We start from the raw sequence: 24,578 nt of genomic DNA, 5'->3' as shown, positions 1-24,578 counted from the left end.
AGTTTTAGTTTCAATTTTGTCTAAGAGCAGAACACAGCACAGTTCTGATGCCTTCTACCTTGTATATATGTTTCTATGTGCCCAGTCTTAATAAATGAACCCACAACATGTTTGCACAATCCTTTAAGAGTGACTGGTGCCTTTATTTCATTATAGAATCATGACATGGTATTCTGAGGTGGTCAGATATCCTGGCAGCAGGACTAAATACAGCTACGACATGATGAACAGTTTTAGATCATGTTCAATGGCATGAGACAATGCAACGAATTTGCAGCATCGGAGAACATTGAAATTGATGCACAGAAAAGCTTTGAGGATGCAGTGCAGGGATAAAGTTCAAGTAAAGATCCCTCATGGTGAGATTGCAGGATATACATTGTAAATTCAACAAGTAAGTCTGTGAGTGGGATTTTCCGGCCACACTCGCCCTAAAACTGGAAAATCCCACCCGAGGCGAACAGACCCATGCATGATCTGTCCTCCCGCCTGCTACGATTCCCGTAGCAGGTGGGACAGGAAAACTTCCCCCAATGTGTCAAGAGGGCCAGAATGGGTTAGCTCAGTGATGAAAAATAAGTAATTTAAGGAAAGTAAAACAAAATAAAAACAAAGTTGCCATAAAAGAGGCTGACGAAGGTATCGATGTTGCTAAATAATAAATTGAATAAAACAAGGAGGAAGGTCAAAGGGAAATTGTAACGTCCATAAAATCCCCCATTTGAATTGGGATATAGCTGACCTACACTCTGAATTCAAAATATTTAAACAACGTACAGAGCAATGGTTTCTTGATACTGGTATATGGGATTAGTGTGTCTTTAGTGGTAGTTATTATTGGTGCAGACTTGATGGGCCAAAGGGCCTTTTCTGCGCAGAATGACTGTGTCTGAGCCAGACAATGTGCCATAAAAATTCACCCAGCAATTGAGAATGAAGGTTGACACATCAGGATTAACAGCAGGAATTCCATGAAAGGTATGAATTACACTGGAAGATCAGTTCAGAATTAGGTTACACTTTTATATTGATCAACTAGTGTTCATGTCATTTCAAGCACAATCTACAGGATCCACAGACTACTTTATCTGCCGATGCGGAGAAAAGGGGTATGTACTGTGATCTTTCAGGCAGAGAGCTCACAGACAGAATTATTGAGCTGACGAAGTATTCATGAGAACACCTGAAGTTGGCAAAACATTTGGAAGGTTTCACCTTCTGCACCAAGGCAATGCCCAGCCTTCCTGACATGTCTTGTAAGGTATGTGGAAGAAATGGCCAATTGCAGTGACAGTGTACGAAAGCAAAGGATGATGCAGCTAAAAAGAGCTGTGCACTAATCCAAACAGGCCGTTTACAATGGGCACTTCAATGCAATTGGAATGACAACCTGGTATCCAGTCAGAAACATATACATGAGATGACTGACAAACTAGAATGGGACAATGATGCACAGGATTGGACAAAGAGTGGTTAACACATTTCACACCATCAGTCTTGTGGGAAGCATAGATAATGTCACTCCATCCAAACTGTTTGCCAAGATTCAAATGATCTGACTTAAGAAATTTGGCAACTTTGCGTTATTGGCCAAGACTGACATGGGGCAAGTGCCAGCATCTGTGGCACGGGCCTCTGTGGAATCTACAAGACATGTATCCATAGGCATGCAAGGCCATGGTGAAACCTACTACCGCACAACTTTCACCATACAATGGTTCGCTTATTCCATATGCAAGATTCACAGTTCTGGAATGCAAGTGCAATCAAGCTCCTTAGGTGCCACAGATGTTCTACATTGTGAAGACTGAAGATTATATATCTACAGCCATGCTATGACTCGCACAAGTGATAATGGGTGGAATCAGTCACACACATCATGAAGCAGGTCAATCTATCCCTACTCTTATCACCTAAATTCACAACTTAACATTGAAATTTCCAGACATTGTGACAAAATTGGCAGTAAAATTGGGCACTGCAACACTATACTGCTATGATCCCAGCTGATGTCAAACCCAGGGTGGAACCTGGTTTAATAGATTCTTTTTTTGGACATGTGGAGGGCAGCTACTGAACTAGCCTGGAGATTTCAGTCCCGGGCTCGCTGATGGCATTTAAATATCTGTAAGTGTAAATAACATGTAAATAATCAGCACAACAGGATGGGAAAATCATCCAGAAGCTATTTTACACTATTCCTTCACCCCACTGTATCTAGACAGATATATACAGATTTGTAAGGATAACGCAAGTTACAAAATTTATCTTGCACCCTAAAGTTCTCAGTCAGTACACAGTCCAAGTAAACTAATAGATGAACTGTGGTCAGGCACCCCACACTCTGAAACCAAGTGATAATTCCCCCCAGGCATTTGTCACACTGGTCTCACTGGAACTCTGTCTTTCAGAGGGGGGAAGCGATGGCCTAGTAGTATTACCTCTAGGCTATTAATCCCGAAACTCAGCTAATGTTCTGGGGACTCAGATTTGAATCCAGCTATGGCAGATGGTGATATTGCATTCAATAAAAAAAATCTGGAATTAAGAATCTACCGATGATCATGAAACCATTGTCGATTATTGGAAAAACCCATTTGGTTCACTAATGTCCTTCAGAGAAGGAAATCTGCCATCCTTACCTGGTCTGGCCTACATGTGACTCCAGAGCCACAACAATGTGATTGACTGCCTTTTGAACAAAAGTAACCAGGGATTGGCAAAAATGCTGATCAGTGAGCGATGCCCTTGTTCCACAAATGAATTAAAAAAAAGAGGTTTTCCAACCTCTGCTCTCAGAGAACACATCTTGGAATCTTCCCCCAAATGAAGCTTTCGCTCGGTTGTACTTGTCAAAGATCTACATCCGGGGTTTCAACCTCACTTTAGGTATTCCTCTGCCCTGATTTGCCATGTGCATTCAAGCTTCCATGCAATCCCTGATACCCAGCCATGCCAAAAAATTTTAATGTTTCACATGGTCTATTAAGCCATCACCAAACTTGGGGTCACCTTGGATCTTTGGCTTCTTGCAAGCTGATGTGCCCAGGTCTGCATCTTGCAGTCCTGAATTTAACTTGGAGCCTCTAACCTCCTCACTCTCCATTTTACTGAACAGAAACATTTTTCTAGATTCCTGTTCTTTTGTTCTTTGGCTTCACAGTCTTCCAGGAGCTTTCTTCTTGTTTCTGGACTTCCTTGTTTTTTTAGTTTAGGATCTGCTTTCCCTGTCTCCCTGTTTTATCAGGTTCTGTGAAAAGCTCCTTACCTCTGGGTTATATCTTGTCAACTGCTCAAAATGCTTTCTGTTCCCCTGTGGCCTCTCTGTTACCAGGCACAACCCCCATTTTTAAACCCTGCGTTTGCTTTAGTGTCATAAAACCTAATTGTAATGCAGGCATCAAAACAATACCACAGACCTACGTGCAACTTTAAAAAATGAAACTAAAACTTTAAGCTATAGGTTATGTGCAATACATATAAATACAAATGTAACTTATTTATAACAGTGGGTAGAATCTTACTGAAAAATGGCGAAGTGTCAGGACCTGACTGAAAACTGGCAGGCTTCTCTCCAGAAAAACAGGCAGGTTTTCTCTCCAGATCTTATGGAGCTTTGTTAAAATAAAATCAGGTTGTGTTTCATGCTACCATTTTTAAGGGCGGGACCAAAAGATACCAGCAAATCTCCAACAATCCCTTTGTTGCCAGCATCTCCCTCTCTCCGCGCCCACCACTCCCTTCCCAAAACAGTCATTGCTGGCATCTCCCTCTCTCCCCTTCCAGCTTCCTATCATTGTCAACATCTCCTTCTCCACCCCTCCACCCCACCCTCCCCCAAACAATCATTGCCAATATTTCCCACTCATCTCCCATTATCACTGGCATCTCTATTTTTTTCAAAACACCCAACACTTCCTCCTTTTTTATATTGACACGCCCTAGAATATCAATAAACCCAGCTCCAGACTCACAATCCACCATGTCCTTCTCCTTTGTGAATACCAATGCAAAGTATTCATTAAGGACTTCACCCACTTGCTCTGGCTCCAGGCATAAGTTCTCTCCTTTGTCCCTGAGTGGATCTACCCTCTCCCGAGCTACCCTCTTGCTTTTTATGTAAGTATAAAATGCTTTGGGAGTTTCCTTAATCCTGTTAGCTCCTAAATATTTGTTTAAGTATTTTCCTACTTTCTTTCTTCATATTCTTCAAGGGCTACGTCTGCCTCCTTTCTCTTTTCGACTAAGCTCACAATTTCTCTTGTCATCCAAGGTTCCTGAATCTTGCCATCTTCATTCTTCATTTTCACAGAAACATGCTGATCCTGAACTCTAATCAATTGACCTTAAACAGATTCCCACATGACAGATGTGGGTTTACCTCAAATAGTGCCCCCCCTCCAATCTACATTCTCCAGTTCCTGCCTAATTTTCACAGTAACTTCATTGCAGTGTTAATGTAAGCCTACTTGTGACACTAATAAATGAACTTAACATTGTCGTAGTTAGCCGTCCTCCAGTTTAATATTTTCACCTGAGAACTATTCTTATGCTTATCCACAAGTAACTTAAAATTTATGGAATTATGGTCACTGTTCCTGAAATGCGCCCACCCTGAGACTTTGATCACCTGGTTGGGCTTATTTCCCAACAGTAGGCCCCTTCCTTAGTTGGAGTGCTTACGTATTGCTTCCAGAAACCCTCCTGGATGCACTAACAAATTTGCCCCATCAAGTCCCTGGTATTAAAGGGAATCTGAGTCAATATAGGGGAAGTTAAAATCACCTACCATCTGTTTTTTTCCCCAGTTTCCATGATCTGTCTGTATCTTTTCCTCTATGACCTACTGGTTGTTGGGAGGCCTGTAGTACAATCCCATCAAAGTGACTGCACTCTTACTATTCCTGAGCTCTACCCATATGACTTTGCTGGATGGGGCCTCCAAGGTGTCCTCCCTCTGCAACTGGATCCTGAACTTCCTAACACACTGGCCACTATCAGTAAGGATAGGCAACAACACATCTTCCACGATCATCCTCAACACCTGTGCCTCACAAGGCTGTGTTCACAGCCCGCTACTATACTCCTTATACACCTATGACTGTACAGCCAAATTCCCCTCCAATTCAATTTTCAACTTTGCTGATGACACCACTGTAGTGGATCAGATTTCAAACAATGATGAGGCAGAGTACAGGAATGAGATAGGGAATCTGGTGAACTGGTGTAGTGACAATATTGCTCCCTCAATGTCAACAAAATAAAGGAGATTGTCATCGACTTCAGGAAGTGTCGAGGAGAACATGCCCCTGTCCACATCAACAGGGACGCAGTAGAAAGAGTCCAGAGCTTCAAGTTTTTAGCTGTCCAGATCACCAACAATCTGTCCTGGTCCCCCTGTGCCGAACTATAGTTAAGAAAGCCCACCAACGCCTCTACTTTCTCAGAAGACTAAGTAAATTTGGCATGTCAGCTACAACTCTCACCAATTTTACAGATGCACCATAGAAAGCTTTCTTTCTGATTGTATCACAGCTTGGTATGGCTCCTGCTCTGCCCAAGACCGCAAGAAATTACAAAAAATCGTGAATGTAGCCCAATCCATCAGGCAAACCAACCTCCCATCCACTAACTCTGTCTACACTTCCCACTGCCTCAGCAAAGCAGCCAGCATCATTAAGAACCCCGCGCACCCTGGACATTCTTTCTTTCACCTTCTTCCATCGGGAAAAAGATACAAACATCTGAGATCACACACCAACCGACAGAAGAACAGCTTCTTCCCTGCTGCCAAAAGACTTTTGAATGTACCTACCCTGCATTAAGTTGATCTCTCTCAACATCCTAGCTATAACTGCAACACTACATGCTGCACTCTCATTTCTTTCTCTATGAATGATAAGCTTTGTCTGTATAGTGCCCAAGAAACAATACTTTTCACTGTATGCTGTATGACAATAATTCAAATCAAATCAGTACAGCCGTGATATTCTCCCTAATCAGTAAGTTGCCAGTCTTGTCCCTCTCAACCAAGTTTCTTTAATAGCTACAGCATCATGATTATACGTACTAATCCAAGCACTAAGTCCATTTACCTTACCTGCTGTACTTCTTGCATTAAAACAAATTTGCTTCAGACGGTCAGTCCTGTCATATTCAGTAGCCTCTTCCTCTTAGCCTTACTGGCTGTAGTCTCTACCTCCTGCTAACAATACTTGCAGGAGAATGCCTGTCAATTGATCCACTACATAAGTGTAGAATCCACTTGCAAGACAAATGAAATGTCAAATTAGAGAGAAAGGAGAAAGATGGAATCATTTGGAGTGTTCCATAGCACGCAGACTAGTGTGGTTAAATTAAGTGTCACATGAAGGATAGATCATTTAAATTATGCCTCAATCTGTGATGATTAATCGCAGCTTTAAAACTATATCCTTGTGAAAATTCCACATTAGAAGCGTTAAATCCGAAATTTGCAGATGCAAAATTCTTCTTAAATTTTGGTGTCAAGGATGGCTACTAGTCAGTACATCTCACGGAAAAGTGAAAGAATTTAGCACATTTTGTACCCATGTGGACTACACTATTTTCATACTGATTTCCTTTTGGGCAATTTGGATCATCTTTCAATTTCACATGCGATACATGCACATTGCCAGATGCATCTGTATTACCGATGGCATTGCTGTTGTCGGAATAACATCACCATAATTTGCATTTACTGATGCTAGTGGCACATAACGAAGGTTTGGTGTTTAACAATTTGAAATGTGACATTAACATGAAGCAGATGAATTTCTGTGGTTGTGCTTATTCCAGTCCTGGCATACATAACAATCCAAATAAGATGGAGGATATTAAAGTCATACCAACTTCTCAAGATAGAGATGATTTTTGAAGATTTCTAGGTTTCTTTGAATCCGTACATTCTCAATTTTGCTTAGAAATCATCCTAAAGGAATTGTTCAAACCTGGTTGTTGGGTCAGAAAGTGGTCATCCAGACTAATAATCCAGAGGCCCAGGTTAATGTTCAGGGGACGTAGGTCCAAATCCCACCATGGCAGTTGGTGGAATTTATATTAACTCTATAAAATCTGTAATATAAAGCTAATCTCAGTGATAATGACCATGAAACCATTGTTGATTGTTGGAAAAACCCATCTGGTTCACTAATGTCCTTTAGGGAAGGAAATCTGCCATCGTTACCCAGTCTGGCTTACATGTGACCTCACAGCAATGTGGGTGACTCCTAACTGCCCTCTGGAAATTGTTGTGAGACACTCAGCTCAAGTGCAGTTAGGGAGAGGCAACAAATACTGTTCCAGCCTCCATGTCCTAAAACATTACATAACCCTGACCCTGGAGCCAGGGTGATGGAAAGGTGGTAGGAATGGAGGGTCTTAATGACATTACTGTTACTAGAGAGGTGGTGCTCGACAGACTGGAGGGGCTGATTGTGGACAAGTCCCCAGGACCGGATGGAATGCATCCGAGGGTTCTGAAAGAAATGGCGGAGGTTATAGTGGATGCCTTGGTGGTTATTTTCCAGACGTCGCTGGATTCCGGGGAAGTGCCGGAAGATTGGAAAACGGCTAATGTTACGCTGTTGTTTAAGAAGGGTGCCAGGCAAAAGGCGGGGAATTATAGGCCGGTTAGTTTAACGTCTGTGGTAGGTAAAATGTTAGAATCCGTCATTAAGGAGGAAATTGCGAGGCATCTTGAAGGGAATTGCTTGATAGGGCGGACGCAACACGGTTTCATTAAAGGGAAGTCGTGTCTGACAAATTTACTGGAGTTCTATGAGGATGTGTCTAGGGCAGTGGATAGAGGACAGCCGGTGGATGTGGTCTTTCTGGATTTTCAGAAGGCGTTTGACAAGGTACCTCACAAGAGGTTATTGCAGAAGGTCAGGGGACATGGAGTTGGGGGTAGGGTGTTAGCGTGGATAGAGGATTGGTTGTCAAATAGGAGGCAGAGAGTGGGGGTCAATGGGTGCTATTCGGATTGGCGGTTGGTGACTAGTGGGGTGCCCCAGGGGTCGGTGCTGGGGCCTCAGCTATTTACCATTTATATAGATGATCTGGAGGAGGGAACCGAGTGCAGGGTGTCGAAATTTGCTGATGACACCAAGATTGGGGGAAAGGCAAATTGTGCGGAGGGTGTGGAGAGTCTGCAGAAGGATCTAGATAGGCTGGGCGAATGGGCCAGGAAATGGCAAATGGAATTTAATGTTGGCAAGTGTGAGGTGGTCCACTTTGGTAGGAAGAATGGTAGGAAGGACTATTACTTACGTGGTGAAAAACTGCAGCAGGCGACGGTGCAGAGGGACCTCGGGGTCCTTGTGCATGAGTCGCAAAAACCCAGCTTGCAGGTGCAGCAGGTGGTCAGGAAGGCAAATGGGATGCTGGCCTTCATAGCGAGGGGGATTGAGTATAAAAGTAGGGAGGTCTTGCTGCAGCTGTATAGGGCATTGGTGAGGCCGCAGCTGGAGTACTGTGTGCAGTTTTGGGCGCCGCACCTGCGCAAAGATATTTTAGCCCTGGAGGGAGTGCAGAGGAGGTTTACTAGGCTGATACCGGAGTTGAGGGGATTGAGCTATGAGGAGAGGCTGAATAAACTAGGCTTGTACTCGTTAGAGTTTAGAAGAATGAGGGGAGATCTCATTGAGACGTATAAGATGATGAATGGGATGGATAGGATAGAGGTGGAGAGACTCTTCCCGCTCAAAAAGGATAGTAGGACTAGGGGGCACAGCCTCAAGATAAAGGGGAGGCGGTTTAGAACGGAGTTGAGGAGGAACTTCTTCACTCAAAGGGTGGTGAATCTCTGGAATTCTCTGCCCGTTGAAGTGGTGGAGGCTGCCTCGCTAAATATTTTTAAGAAGCGGGTTGATGGGTTCTTGATAAGAGAGGGGATTAAGGGTTATGGGGAGAGGGCGGGAAAGTGGAACTGAGCCACGACAGATCAGCCATGATCTTATTGAATGGCGGGGCAGGCTCGAAGGGCTAGATGGCCTACTCCTGCTCCTATTTCTTATGTTCTTATGTTCTTATGTGAGAGGGGCATTTTTTGAGAGGAGTGAATAGGCCTGTTACCAGGGCAACTGCAAGGGGGCAACTGTCAGGGTGAAAAAAGGTGGGCTCGAGATGAAGAAAGGGGCGGGGCCCGCGTGAAGGGGCGTGGCCGTTGTCAGGGTGACGGGGCGGGACCGAGGTGAATAGGGGCGGGGTCGAGGTGAAGGAGGCGGGGTGGTTGTCAGGGTGACGGAAAGGGAAAGGTGGGATGGGCGGAGAGAGGGGTGGGACCGCTCCGGTTGCCGGGGTGACAGGAGGCGGGGCATGGAAGGCTGAGAGAGGGGCGGAGCAATTGTGGAGAGAGGGCGGGGCATGATTGGAGAAAGGGCGGGGCATTATTGGAGAGACGGGCGGAACGGGGGTGGAGAGTAGGGCAGGGCCAGGACGTTGCCGGGGTGACGCAAGGGACGGTTGTCAGGGTGACGGGAGGGGGCGGGGAAAAGGAAGAGAAAGGGGCGGGGAAGGGGCGGAGAGAGAGAGAGAGACGGGGCCTAGACGTTGCCGGGGTGACGGTAGTAGGCGGGGCGGTTGCCGGGGTGATGCGACCGTGCAGGTCGGGGGTGAAGGGTCAGGAGGGCGGAGTCCTCTCACTCAGGGTCGCTGCTACCTCTCTAATCCAGGCTCGGCTCGGGCCTCAGCCATGGATACCGACCCAGCGGCAGCTCTGGCGGTGCTGGAGGGTGGCAACCAGACGGAGATCGAGCGGGTGCTTCAGGAATACAACCGTCAGGTGAGCGGCTGGAGCCGGAGGCCCGGCCCGACTGAGGAGAGCGGATCGCAAACCTACCACCTCCCCGACCCCGCTAAACCTGTAATACATCCCCCTCCCCGATCAACTGCCCCCAGACACCGGGATCCACCCCTGAACCCGGGAAAATCCCCATTCCCAATCGGGGAACACTCCCCCATTCCCAATCGGGGAACACTCCCCCATTCCCAATCGGGGAACACCCCCCCATTCCCAATCCGGGATCACCCCCCCAACCTCAATCCGGGAACACCCCCCCCCAACCTCAATCCGGGAACACCCCCCCCCATCCCCAATCCGGGAACACCCCCCCATCCCCAATCCGGGAACACCCCCCCGCATCCCCAATCCGGGAACACCCCCCCGCATCCCCAATCCGGGAACACCCCCCCCCCATCCCCAATCGGGGAACACCCCCCCATCCCCAATCCGGGAACACCGCCCCCCCATCCCCAATCCGGGAACACCCCCCCCATCCCCAATCCGGGAACACCCCCCCCATCCCCAATCCGGGAACACCCCCCCCATCCCCAATCCGGGAACACCCCCCATCCCCAATCCGGGAACACCCCCCCCATCCCCAATCCGGGAACACCCCCCCCATCCCCAATCCGGGAACACCCCCCCCATCCCCAATCCAGGAACACCCCCCCCATCCCCAATCCGGGAACACCCCCCCATCCCCAATCCGGGAACACCCCCCCCATCCCCAACCCGGGAACACCCCCCCCCCCATTCCCAATCCGGGGCTGTCCCGCATTCCCGGAGCCAGGGCCGTCCTCCTCCCCCCCAAAACACAAGAGCATCCCCCGCAAATCTTGGAACCTCCTTGACCTGGGACCCTAAAACGTGGATCCTCAGCACTATCTATCACTACCCCTATCAGGCAATAAGCGATATTTCTATTTTTATATCTAATGATTTTTACTGTAAATATTTTGCAGAGATGCTGCTTTTTTATCATTAGTTAAACTGGAGTCTTTCTTGCTGTATATCAATTACTGGCAAATTATTAGATGCTCCTCTGTATCAGCATGAAACATTCTTGATTCCACAACAACCCTTGCTCTTTGTTTATGTATTAGTGAGAAATAGGCTTACGTTAACACTGCAAGAAAGTTACTGTGAAAACCCCCTTGTCGCCAAACTCTGGCGCTTGTTCGGGTACACTGAGGGAGATTTTACATGGCCAATGCATCCTAACCAGCATGTTTTTCGGACTGTGGGAGGAAAACGGAGTACCTGGAGGAAACCCACGTAGACACTGGGAGAACATGCAGATTCCATGCAGTCACAGGGAGAATGTGTAGACTCCACACAGACAGTGACCCAAGCTGGGAATTGAACCTGAGTCCCTGGCGCTGTGAGGCAGCAATGCTTCCCACTGTGCCACTTCACTGTACAAGTATAATCCCCAGTTGGTGTCACATTATGGACAGTGTGTACTGAGATCTTTCTCCAGTCTGAGCCAATGCTGCTCCACAGACTCTGATTTCAAATCCAAATCAGAGAGATGGCAGTGAGTTAACTCCAATGTAGCATGAGGTATCCCTGCTCATGTATAGTTCCATTAGACTTGTTATTTGTAATTATTCATGTCCAGTCTTTAGATGACTAAAGAAGATCTTCTGTTCTTAAACTTGAGTCATTGTGGTAATTTTATGTTGGACATGTCTGAAGCATATAATACAATATAAATATTATATAATATAAACACAATATCTGAAATGAAAAGGGGTACTTCCACATTCTTCACACTCCCTGTACCAGTTGTCCATTCAGCCATTCATTTTGTTTAGCCAATCAGTGAGGTCATGGCTGATTTGCACTGTGGGGTCCTCCTGTAAAATTTTAAGTCTTTTACTCTGCAAGTGGAACTCATGACCACAAGAAGTGTTGAGGGGATTAGTATTTAGAGATACATTTAATGGGAACCCAGATAGATACTTGAAGGGGAAAGGATTATGGGAGTATGCTAATGGAGTGAGAGGAGTTCTTGAAGTGAATAAATAAAGGCATGGACTGGTTCCTGTGCTGTCTATATCTTGTTCTTGTTCCAATCCCAATTCTCTTCGTGAACTGAGTGATGCACTAAGGTAGACTTGCATCTGTTTCGGCAGCTACTTATTCCTGGAACAGGTTGCAAATCCTGGAATTCTGCCCCAACAGCACTGTGGGTGTAGCGACATCACAGGGACTGCAGCAGTTCAAGAAGGCAGCTCACGATCACCTTCTCAAGGGCAATTAGGGATAGACAATAAATGCTGACCCAGCCAGGGGTGCCCACATCCTTTGAATGAATTTTTTTAAAAAATCACCACACGACCAGGCCTAGTGATTCTGAGATTAGAGTCTGGCTTGGGATTATCATAGAATCCTACAGTGCAGAAGAAGGACATTTGGCCCACTGGATCTGCACTGATCACAATCCTATCCATGCCCTATCCCCATAACCCCATGCGTTTACCCTAGCTAGTCCTCCTGACAAAAAGGGGCAATTTAGCATGGCCAATCCACCTAACCCACGCATTTTTGGACTTACGTTTAAGGAACATTGTTTTTTTTTCCTGCATTTTCAAGTATCCCTCCCCCCCTTACTAAACTAAACTTAATTTTTAAACTTCTTACTGTATCCTGTGCTAGTTGAGGAATTCTGTGGAGTTTGTCTTTTGAATTAATTCTTTGCTTTGTGGGGATACTGTTCTGTACTGGCTGTACCTGTGCTTGAGGAATCTGTTGTAAACTTGGTATTTTCAAGGGCTCTCTGTAAGGAAGAAGCCTGCAGGCAAGGCAACAATTATTAAGCCACTTGCTGCACTGCATTCCAGTATCCAGACTTGTGATCCTGTCTGTCAATGATCCAGAAACAACCAGCAAATGGTGGCAAGGAGCTTGCTGGAATAAGGAAAAACCATCACCAAACAGTGAAACTCGATGTTTTAAAATGGCTTGAAGCCAGAGAATGCATATTGAATGTTGCAAGAATGCTTGGACTCTCCCCTGCGGCAGTGGGAACAATCCGCGATAACACTGGCAAAATCAAGCAAAGTGTTCAAAATCTTACACATTTACATGCTGGCAGGGTGAGTCAGGAAGAAGCTTCATGGAGAGTATTGGATGGCTCTTAGTAATTTGGATTGAACACCAAAACCAGCATTAGATGACTTGTAGTGTGATGGTGATCCAAGAAAAAGCCATTAGCCCATAGAAAACCTTGCAGAATGAGCAGGGTGAAAGTCCACAGTCAGAAAGTTTCAATGCTAGTCATGTGTGGTTCAACCGTTTCAAAGAAGCTTGCCCCTCTGCACAACATTCCAATGTTTGACGAGGCAGCTACTGCTGATACACAAGTACCTATTGATCTCTCTGCCCATTTGATGGGTCATTGAAGCACGTGACTACTCAGCAAGTTTCAATGTTCCCCATGAAGTGGGACTTCTTTGGGAGTGAATGTCCCAGTCTCCCTGACAGAAGTCTACGTGATTATGAGGGGTATGGACAGAGTGGATAGTCAGAAGCTTTTTCCCAGGATAGAAGAGTCAATTACTAGGGGGCACAAGCTTAAGATTTAAAGGGGATGTATGAAGCAAGCCTTTTGCACAGAGGGTGCCTGGAACTCACTGCCGGGGGAGGTAGTGGAAGCGGACATGGTAGTGACTTTTAAGGTAGTGACATCTTGACAAATGCATGAATAGGCTGGGAGTAGAGGGATATGGTCCCTGGAAGGGCAGAGGGTTTTAGTTCAGTTGGGCAGCATGGTCGGTGCAAGCTTGGAGGGCCAAAGGGCCTGCCCCTATGCTGTAATTGTCTTTGTTCTTTGAATGTACAAAATTTGATGTTGTTGTAAAAACCCTATAGTGCAGAAGGAGGCCATTCGGCCCATTGAGTCTGCACCGACAACAATCTCACCAAGGCCCTATCCCCCAAAGCCCACATATTTACCCTGCTAATCCCCTGACACTAGAGTCATTTTAGCATGGCCAATAAGAACATAAGAACATAAGAAATGGGAGCAGGAGTAGGCCATCTAGCCCTTCGAGCCTGCCCCGCCATTCAATAAGATCATGGCTGATCTGTCATGGCTCAGTTCCACATTCCCGCCCTCTCCCCATAACCCTTAATCCCCTCACTTATCAAAAACCCATCAACCCGCGTCTTAAAAATATTTAGTGAGGTAGCCTCCACCACTTCAACGGGCAGAGAATTCCAGAGATTCACCACCCTTTGAGTGAAGAAGTTCCTCCTCAACTCCGTTCTAAACCGCGCCCCCCTTTATCTTGAGGCTGTGCCCCCTAGCCCTACTATCCTTTCTGAGCGGGAAGAGTCTCTCCACCTCTATTCTATCCATCCCATTCATCATCTTATACATCTCAATGAGATCTCCCCTCATTCTTCTAAACTCTAACGAGTACAAGCCTAGTTTATTCAGCCTCTCCTCATAGCTCAACCCCCTCAACTCCGGCATCAGCCTAGTAAACCTCCTCTGCACTCCCTCCAAGGCCAAAATATCCTTGCGTAAGCACGGCGCCCAAAACTGCACACAGTACTCCAGCTGTGGTCTCACCAATGCCCTATACAGCTGCAGCAAGACCTCCCTACTTTTATACTCAATCCCCCTCGCTATGAAGGCCAGCATCCCATTTGCCTTCCTGACCACCTGCTGCACCTGCAAGCTGGGTTTTTGCGACTCATGCACAAGGACCCCAAGGTCCCTCTGCACCGTTGCCTACTGCAGTTTTTCTCCATGTAAGTAATAGTCCTTCCTACCATTATTCCTACCAAAGTGGACCACCTCGCACTTGCCAACATTAAATTCCATTTGCCATTTCCTGGCCCATTCGCCCAGCCTATCTAGATCCTTCTGTAGACTCTCCACTTGCACATCTTTGGACTGTGGGAGGAAACCCACGCAGACATGGGGAGAACATGCAAACTCCACACAGACAGTGACCCAAGCTGAGAATAGAACCCAGGTCCCTGAAGTTGTGAGGCAGCAGTGCTAACCAATGTGCCACCATGCTCCCCTGGTACATTTCACAAGTGGAGAAGATGGCACCAGGACTTAAAGCTGTCAAAGATTACCTGGCTATTTGCAGATTCTAGGTTTAAGCTGAGCCAAGGTTAAAACTGTTGTACCAGTTGGTGACATCAGGGATACTGTGGGTTACTCCATGGAGGATCTGTGAGTTATTTAGCATTCAAATAAGAAAGCCTGGATGACTGGCACACTTTCAGGAATGGTTGTTTATACCATCCCTGCCTGGAGGGCATTTTGTGCCAAGAAAATCTTGCCTTCAAAATATCTTTCCTGTTGGAGGTCATCCCATCAGCTTTAATAAAGTCTCTGAAAATCTGAAGGTGATTTTCATACCACTCAACATGACTTTATTGATACAGCCCACAGATCTGGGAGCATTGGCAACATTCAAGGCCTACTACTTTCACCCAACTCATCAACATGGTGAGAATGTGACATTAGACAGGACATTTTGGCGTGGCTACAACATCCTCAAGAGCATCAACAACACCACTGCTGCATGGGATGAAATCATGTCATCATGGCATACGGTGGAAATTGTGTCAAAGAACAAAGAACAACATGGCACGGGAGACAGGCCCTTCGGCCCAACGAGCCCATGCTGCCATTTTAACATTGTGAGTGCCCTCTTCTACCTGTGACCTTTGTCTTCGCCTGTTGGACTCCACAATAACGGAACCATAACCAGATTGAGGGAAGACTAATTTAGGGACAATTTTTTAGCACCAATCAGCCTAAGAGCACGTTTTTGGGGTGTGGGAGGAAACCGGAGCACCCCGAGAAAACCCACGCAAGCACGGGGAGAATGTGCAAACTCCCGCAGACACTGGCCCAAATACATGTATCTGCACAGCAAACAGTGATAGTCACTGAGCTGCCATGTTGCACACCAGCTGGTCCAGTTTAAGCGCACACTGACAACGTGATGCACTAGGCAACTCTCAAAGCAACACCCAAGAGCAGCCCTTGCACGACTCACGATGTGTATGCCCCTTGTTGGACAACAAGGTGGACCGAATCACCTGTGGATCAAAAGAAAAGACATAATAAACATGCACAACTTATTACAGACATTCACGGAATCCCCAGATGCTCAGAAGTAAGACAAGTGAGCCATAAAAATATGTTGGAAGATCCATAGGAATCAGTTGATTCCCAGGAATGTCCCAAGGCTCTTGATCCTTATTTAGAACAGTCTCCTGTATCCCTCCATCTCTAGTCCGCTCATGTGCCTATCTAAGTAAACCTTAAACAACTCTAACGTGCCTGCCTCCACCACCCTACTTGGCAGTGCATTCCAGACCCCCACAACCTCTGTGTGAAAAACCTCCCTCCAACATCCGAATTATATTTGCCCCCCCCCCCCACCCCATCCTAAGCCCGTGGCCCCTTGTAATTTTTGTATCCAACCTAGGAAAAACCTTACCACTGTTCACTCTATCTATACCCTTCATAATCTTATACACCTCTATTAGATCTCACCTCATTCTCCGTCTTTCTAAGGAGAACAGCCCCAATTTGCCCAATCCTGAGTGTGTTAATGGCCAGGGAAAACCTCGTGACGTTGTTACTAAAGTTCAGCATGAAATCATGACCTTGACAAGAGAGGCTGGCTTTGCTGACGTACTGGAATTGCTTGCATCTTGTGGCGAGGAATTGTCCAACAAGATAGAAACTTAAGAAACTGAAGAGGAAAACTGCACTGAAACACTAGCCACTCTGCTTTGTCAAAGAAACTGTTAAGATTGTTCCAACTTGTAGACGAAGTGATGATAATCTTAATGAAGAATGACTCCATCAGTGAACAAAGTGTTCATTGATGCCATGAAATGCTACAAGGTGATTTACTGGAAAAAGCAAAAGAAGGGTGTCTAACAATCATTGGATACGTTTTTCAAGCCTCCTGATGATCTTGGCCTTTCATCCCATGAATTCTACCAGTACCTTGTTGCACGCTGCCTTCAGTTCAAAATCAGTGGTGTCTTCAAAAGATCCTCAAAATCCAGTGACCAGAAAGGTTGTGTGACAGCAAGCCACAATGCCCAGCACTGAGGCTCTAACTCATCAAAGCTTCCTCCTCTGGACAGCTTTAGGGATGTCCTCAAGTATTTCTGAAAATTTCAAACATCACCAGCAACTCATAATGGCCAACCAAAATGGGAAAAGGCATCAATGTAAAAGGACACTTGCCTCCTAAGTTACCCTTGCCCTCAGATTTGTAGAGTCTGCAGATTGCTCATTACAATTACTGTAACAGCCGTGTCAACCCATCAGCCAGGGCAGAAACAACTCATCCCTGCAGCAGAGGGACTGTTTAAGAGAGATTGGTGAATGTTGCCTGATTTGTGCAGTATTTTGTTTTGAGGTATTTCAGCTAGTGCTGCACATGTATGGTTTCAGTTTCTACATTGATCTTTTCTGGGCAAATCATGTCCTCAGGAACCTAACTCTGGCTTTAACATTGATTCCTGTGGGAAATCGAGCTTCACTTGGAAGGGTTTCACTTGGTGACGATTTCTAGGAACACAGCCACCACCACCTTAAGTGAGGACTTAATGTAATTAAAAACCTGGAGCTGAATTTTACGGCCTCATTCATCCAGAAACTAAAAAATTCTGCCCAATGTTAGTGGACCTTCCCATTGTCCGCCCCTCGCCCGCGCCGATTCCTGTGGTGGACAGGGCGATAAAATTCCAGCTCTGGTGCCTCATTCTTCAGGTAGCAAATTGTTGGAGATTTATTTAAAAATTCATATTAAAATTATAAGTATAACATTTCCTTTCTGTCTCATTTTTTTTCTTGATCATTTATTTCTCTTTTTGTATTTGATTTGACTCTAAATCATTTTACTCCTTTCTCTGGCATTCTCTGTTCATGTCTCAGTGCTTAAATCTCATTGTTTAAACAGATACAGTGTTGGTCCTGTCACTTAGCAAGGTCCCAGAGGCTCTGTTGCCATTGCAGTTCCATTGTCAGCTCATACTTCCTGTCGTTTTGTGGGAGTTTTTTTAGCTGAAAGATAAAGGAACAAGTCTAATTAATGGGGCATGCTGTGACATGTCCCATTCCAGCAAAAAAAATTGGGCCATTGTGATCTGATAAGTATGTGAAAAGATTAACATTTTCTAATGGAGAATTGTTGCTGCTAGATGCATGCCAAAGTTTTGTTACGGAGTTTACTCCTTGTGGACAATACACATTTACTGGAAGGCTATCAGAATTCGATGGTTGAGATAGGAAAAGGTAATAGTTGTCATAACTTCCTTGTCAACACCCAGGAGTTGCACGGAAAATTGGACAAGTCTTGCACCTTTCAATGCAGTGAATCATCCTAATGTACCCCTGCGGTACGGGTTTTGAAGGATCGACTTTATGGAGCTAGTGAGATTTAGTAACCATTCCAAAGTGCAGGGATAAATTGGCTGAAGACTTTGTCACCAAGGATGGAAGGAGAGTTGGGACTTCAGTGTCCATCCCCTGAAGTGGCTTGGTAGCACCACGTGACCAAGCTGGCCAAGATCTAAAGGACATAGCTGCTAGACAGGGTCTGCATCAGGTGGTGAAGAACCAATAGAGGGAAGAACATACTTGATCTCATCCTCACCAGCCTGTTTGTCATAGACACATCTGGACATGACAGTATCGGTAGGAATGATTACTGCACAGTCCTTGTGGAAATGAAGACTTGTCTTCACATTCAGGGTACCCTCCAGCATATTGGCATCACCACTATGCTAAATATGATAGATTTCAAACAGATCTAATAACTTAAGACTGGACATCCATGAGATGCTGTGGGCCATCAACAGCAGCAGAATTATACAATCTGTAACGTCATGGCCCAGCATATATCCACTCTGTCCTTACCACCAGGCCAGGGGCTCACCCTTAGTCAATGAAGAATGCAGGAGTGCATGTGAGGACCGCACCAGTCACACCTAAAGATGAAGTGTTGACCTGGTGAAGCTACAACATGTGACTAATTGTGTGCCAAACATCAAGTGTTACACTGAACGAAGCACTCCCACAACTAATGGATCAGATCTAAGCTCTGCAGTCTTGCCACATCCAGTTGTGATGGTGCTGGACAGTTAAACAGCTCACTGGAGAAGGAGGCTCCACAGTTATCCCCATTCTCAATGATAGAGGAACCCAGCACATCAGTGCATAAGAGAGAAGGTTGAATGAAGTGATTCCAACAATCTTCAGCTGGACGATTCATCTTGGCCTCCTCTGGAGGTCCCCAGCATAAGAGGCAAATCCTCAGCCAATTTAATTCAATCTACATGATACTGAAAAATAGCTGAAAGTACTGGATCCTGCTGGAAGGTTTTGGTAAGTTTACTAATTTTTTGAGCCTGTATCACGTATAGATTTTGCTCCTTAACCACTTTTTCAGTGGTTCAGTTTGAGTTTCTGCTAGTTGAGGTTCTTTACAATACAGCATTTGTTTGTGACAAGCAGACATTTTATCATTTAACAACTTTTCCCAAACTCAAGTTGGAGCAGCTGTATGCTGACTCAACTCACATGATACAGTTGTGCTGTTTTAATCTGAAGGAGTGGTTTGAACTTTGGAATGGCACATTAGAATCATAGAATCCAAGGCACGGAGACAGGCCCTTTGGCCCAAACTGGTCCATGCCAGCCAAAAAGCCTGTCTGAGCTAACCCAATTTGCCTGCATTTGGCCCATATCCCCCTAAACCTTTCCTATCCATGTATTTGTCCAAATGCCCTTTAAATGTTGTCAGTATCCCAGCTGCAACCATTTTCTTGGTTCCCTCCTCCAGATCATCTATATAAATGGTAAATAGCTGAGGCCCCAGCACCGACCCCTGAGGCACTCCACTAGTCACCAACCGCCAATCCGAATAGCACCCATTGACCCCCACTCTCTGCCTCCTATTTGACAACCAGTCCTCTATCCACGCTAACAAAAAAAGACAGTAGGACTAGGGGGCACAGCCTCAAGATAAAGGGGAGGCGGTTTAGAACGGAGTTGAGGAGGAACTTCTTCACTCAAAGGGTGGTGAATCTCTGGAATTCTCTGCCCGTTGAAGTGGTGGAGGCTGCCTCGCTAAATATTTTTAAGAAGCGGGTTGATGGGTTCTTGATAAGAGAGGGGATTAAGGGTTATGGGGAGAGGGCGGGAAAGTGGAACTGAGCCACAACAGATCAGCCATGGGGCAGGCTCGAAGGGCTAGATGGCCTACTCCTGCTCCTATTTCTTATGTTCTTATGTTCTAACACCCTACCCCCAACTCCATGTCCCCTGACCTTCTGCAATAACCTCTTGTGAGGTACCTTGTCAAACGCCTTCTGAAAATCAAGAAAGACCATATCCACCGCCCTAGACACATCCTCATAGAACTCCAATAAATTTGTCAGACACGACTTCCCCTTAACGAAACCATGCTGCGTCTGCTCTATCAAGCAATTCCCCTCAAGATGCCTTGCTATTTCCTCCTTGATGACGGATTCCAACATTTTACCTACAACAGACATTAAACTAACCGGCCTATAATTCCCCGCATTTTGCCTGGCACCCTTCTTAAACAACGGCGTAACATTAGCCGCTTTCCAATCTTCTGGCACTTCCCCGGAATCCAGCGACGTCTGGAAAATAACCACCAAGGCATCCACTATCACCTCCGCCATTTCTTTCAGAACCCTCGGATGCATTCCATCCGGTCCTGGGGACTTGTCCACAATCAGCCCCCTCCAGTCTGTCGAGCACCGCCTCTGTAGTAACAGTAATGTCATTGAGACCCGCCAGTCCTACCACCTTTCCATCGCTAACACCCGGCAAATTATTCACGTCCTCCTCCGTGAAGACCGAAACAAAAAAGTTATTCAAGACCTCAGCCATTTCCCCATCCCCTACCACTAAGTCCCCCTTCTCATCCTCTAAGGGTCCAACGTTCACCCTAGCCAGCCTCTTCCTTTTTATATACTTATAAAAACTCTTGCTATCCTTTTTTATATTAAGCGCTAGCCCAGCTTCATAGTTTATCCTACCCTTCTTTATCAATTTCTTTGTCAATCTTTGTTGACATTTAAACCTCTCCCAATCCTCTTCTCGCCCACTACTCTTAGCTACTCTAAACGCCTCCACTTTTAATTTAACACTTCCCTTCACCTCCTTCGTTATCCACGGCTTATTATCTCTCCTCCTACGGTCCTTTTTGTCCATCGGAATAAATTTCTGCTGAGCACCAAGAAAGATCTCCTTAAAAATCCTCCACTGCTCCTCAGCAGACCTACCTTCCAACGCGCTCCCCCAGTCCACATTCGCCAATTCCTCTCTCATCCTACCGTACTCCCCTCTGTTCAAACAAAGGACACGCGTCCGGGAACCCACTTTGTCCTCCTCCATCTGCACCAGAAACTCCACCATACAATGATCACTCTCCCCAAAAGGATCCTTCACCGCAAGGTCCCTGATTCTACCCGCCTCATTACATAACACCAGATCCAAGATAACTCGCTCCCTTGTCGGCTCCAACACACACTGTTCAAGGAAACTATCCCGGCAGCATTCCAAGAACTCCTCCTCGAGCCCACCGCGTCCAACGTGGGTCGACCAATCAATATGCAGATTGAAATCCCCCATAACTACGGCCGTCCCATTCCTGCACACCGCACTTATTTGCGCGTTAACAGCCCGCCCCACCTCCAGATCATTATTCGGGGGCCTGTAGATGACACCCACCAGCGTCTTCCTCCCTTTGCTGTTCCTAATCTCTACCCACAACGATTCCACTTTCTGCTCCTTGGCTCCAATATCATCCCTTGCTACCACCCTGATGCTATCCTTAATCAGCAGAGCTACGCCCCCCCCTTTTCCCTCCCGCCTATCCTTCCTAAACACTTGATACCCCTGGACATTCAGCTCCCAGTCCCTGTCACCTTGCAGCCACGTCTCTGTAATGGCCTCCAGATCATATCCATTTGTGTCGATCTGCGCCACCAGCTCATCCACTTTATTCCGAATGCTTCGTGCATTCAGATAAAGTGCTTTCATCCCAGCCTTCCCCTGGACCCTATTCATACTCACACCCCCTACTCCCTTTATTATTGGGACATCCTCGGCCTCCACCCTTACCTGTACCCTCTCCTTAACTTTAGGCCTCGTAATGTCACCTACCGTCGCACCCTCCCCCCCCCCCCAATTAGTTTAAAGCCCAGTCTACAGTCCTCTTTACACGATTCGCCAGGACTCTGGTCCCAGCACGGTTCAGACCAACCCCATCCCGCCTGAACAGGTCCCACCGACCCCAATACTGATGCCAATGCCCCATAAATTCAAACCCATTCCTCCCACACCAATCCCTGAGCCACCCATTCACTTCCTTAATCCTGTCAACCCTACGCCCGTCTGCACTCGGTTCAGGCAGTAGCCCAGAGATAACCACCTTGCCGGTTCTACTTTTTAATTCCATTCCCAGCTTTTCATACTCCCTCCCCAGATCCTCAGTTCGCATTTTGCCTACGTCGTTGGTACCCACATGTACCACAACGACCGGATTCTCACCCTCCCACTCCAGGTTCCTGTGAAGCCTTCCATTGTTTGCTGGAGCAGACAAGTGAAGGAGCAGGGAGACAGATAAGAAACTACCTGTTAAAAACCTGTTTAAATAAGTTCAAAGCACTTTGTAGTAAGAACTAACCTTGTAGAACTGTTTAAATCATTTAAAAGCATTTTTGTGGGCTTTTTGTATTTACCGCTTTAAGAATTCTGAGGGAGTGGTTAGAAGGGAGTTGAGGGGGAGCAAGCTTTAAATCAGCGCCAGGTTTAAAAGGAGGCCTGGTGTAGACAGCGGGCAGCGGAGTGAGAGGGAAGCAGAGTGAGCTATTAGGGCTTAGGATCAAAAGGGCTTGGCAGAAAAAGGGCCAGGTAAGTTCGTGTGGAAATTTTCAATACTACTACAGTGATTAATGGAGGGGCATGTGATGTGTGGTTTCTGTATGATGTGGGAACTGGTGGACCCCAGGGTCCTCCCCAGTGACCACGTCTGCAGTAAGTGCAGGTTGCTGGAGGAGCTCCAGCTCAAGGTAGACGAGCTGGCCTCTGAACTACAGACACTGAGGCTCATCAGGGGGAGAGAGGGTGCCATTGTCAATGGGGTGCAAATGAGGAAGGGGGGTGGAGAGAGGAGGAAGGGGGGTGGGGAACAGAGGCCTCAGCATCTCAATCTGCATAACAGGTTTGAGGTTCTTGCTTCCAATGTGGACGAGAACGAGGGAGGTGAGGTCGGTGAACAAACTGCGCACGGTACAGTGATGCAGCAGGACATAGGCAAAGAGAAGGTGAAAAGGAATGTAGTAGTAGTTGGGGATAGTGGGGTGAAGCGTATTGACACTGTCCTTTGTCACAATGACAAAGTCCACAGAAGGGTGTGTTGTCTGCCTGGTGCTCGGGTCCGGGATTGGTTGATGGGTTTTTGATAAGAGAGGGGATTAAAGGTTATGGTAAGAGGGCGGGAATGTGGAACTGAGCCATGACAGATCAGCCATGATCTTATTGAATGGCGGGACAGGCTCGAAGGGCTAGATGGCCTACTCCTGCTCCTATTTCTTATGTTCTTATGTTTCTTATGTCCAATGGAGGAGGTGGATTTTGTTTATTTCCAAATAATTGACGAATAATGAGTGAGGGATAAAAGTTGAGAAATTGTAGTCCTTGTTAGCACAGTGTTACTATGGCTTCTAGGTATGACTCATCTGGACACCATTCAAAAATTCCTAGGATCTTGAGAGATGAGAAAATTGTGTTCACTGCTCCCTGTTATGTATTTTTGAAATCTTACTTAATAAATTCTACTTGATTCTTAGATACGAATTATTTGTACCTTGTAGATCAAGAACAACTGAGCACGCTCATGTTAGACATTAAGAATTTGGACCTTAAAGTTTTTACTTGGGGGTTTTATACATCAAAATCCTGAAATCTTGTGCTGCTAGGGCTATGGGCCCTGACAGTGTGCCAGCAATAGTACTGAAGATTTGTGCTCCAGAATTTGCTATGTCCTTGGCTGAGCTGTTCGAGCAGAGCCACAACTTTGGCATCTACTCGGCAATGTGTAAAATTGCCCAGGTATGCCTTGTACACAGAAAAAGCAAAACAAATCAAACCCATCCAATTATCATCACATTGGTCTCAAAGGGTGGTGAATCTCTGGAATTCTCTGCCCGTTGAAGTGGTGGAGGCTGCCTCGCTAAATATATTTAAGACGTGGGTAGATAGGTTTTTGATAGGCAAGGGGATTAAGGGTTATGGGGAGAGGGCGGGAATGTGGAACTGAGCCACGACAGATCAGCCATGATCTTATTGAATGGTGGGGCAGGCTCGAAGGGCTAGATGGCCTACTCCTATTTCTTATGTTCTTATGTCTGCACTCAATCCTCAGTGAAGTGGTGGAAGGAGTCATCAGCAGTGCTACCAAGTGGCACTTGCCCAGCAATAAAAGTGCTCCTTGATGTCCAGTTTGGTTTTTGACGGTGTCACTCAGCTTCGTTACACCATTGCAGCCTTGGTTCAAACAAGAACAAAAGAGCTGAATTCCTGAGGTGAGAGTGACTGCTGTTGACATCATGGCAGCATATGACCCAGTGGGGCATCAAGGAGTCCTAGCAAAACTGGAGTCATACCTAGCACAAAGGAAGATGGCTATGATAGTCAGGTCAATCATTTCAGTTCCAGGACATCACTTCA

At 46.2% G+C, this 24,578-nt stretch overlaps 1 protein-coding gene across 1 annotated transcript in view; it reads left to right on the top strand.

Moving 5' to 3' along the window:
- Positions 1 to 9,701: 9,701 nt before the first annotated feature.
- ric8b (RIC8 guanine nucleotide exchange factor B) overlaps positions 9,702 to 24,578 on the top strand; it is a 56,922-nt gene continuing 42,045 nt past the window's right edge. Inside the window, exon 1 of the mRNA XM_080191365.1 lies at positions 9,702 to 9,805. Within this exon, the coding sequence (XP_080047491.1) occupies positions 9,716 to 9,805 (90 nt within the window). The 5' untranslated portion in view covers positions 9,702 to 9,715. The remainder of the gene's footprint in view (positions 9,806 to 24,578) is intronic.

This window comes from Carcharhinus amblyrhynchos, chromosome 6, assembly GCF_965287045.1.
Source record: "Carcharhinus amblyrhynchos chromosome 6, sCarAmb.v2.hapA, whole genome shotgun sequence".
Taxonomy (NCBI): domain Eukaryota; kingdom Metazoa; phylum Chordata; class Chondrichthyes; order Carcharhiniformes; family Carcharhinidae; genus Carcharhinus; species Carcharhinus amblyrhynchos.
Note: the sequence above shows the minus strand (reverse complement) of the source record. Positions and strands in the feature narration are given on the sequence as shown.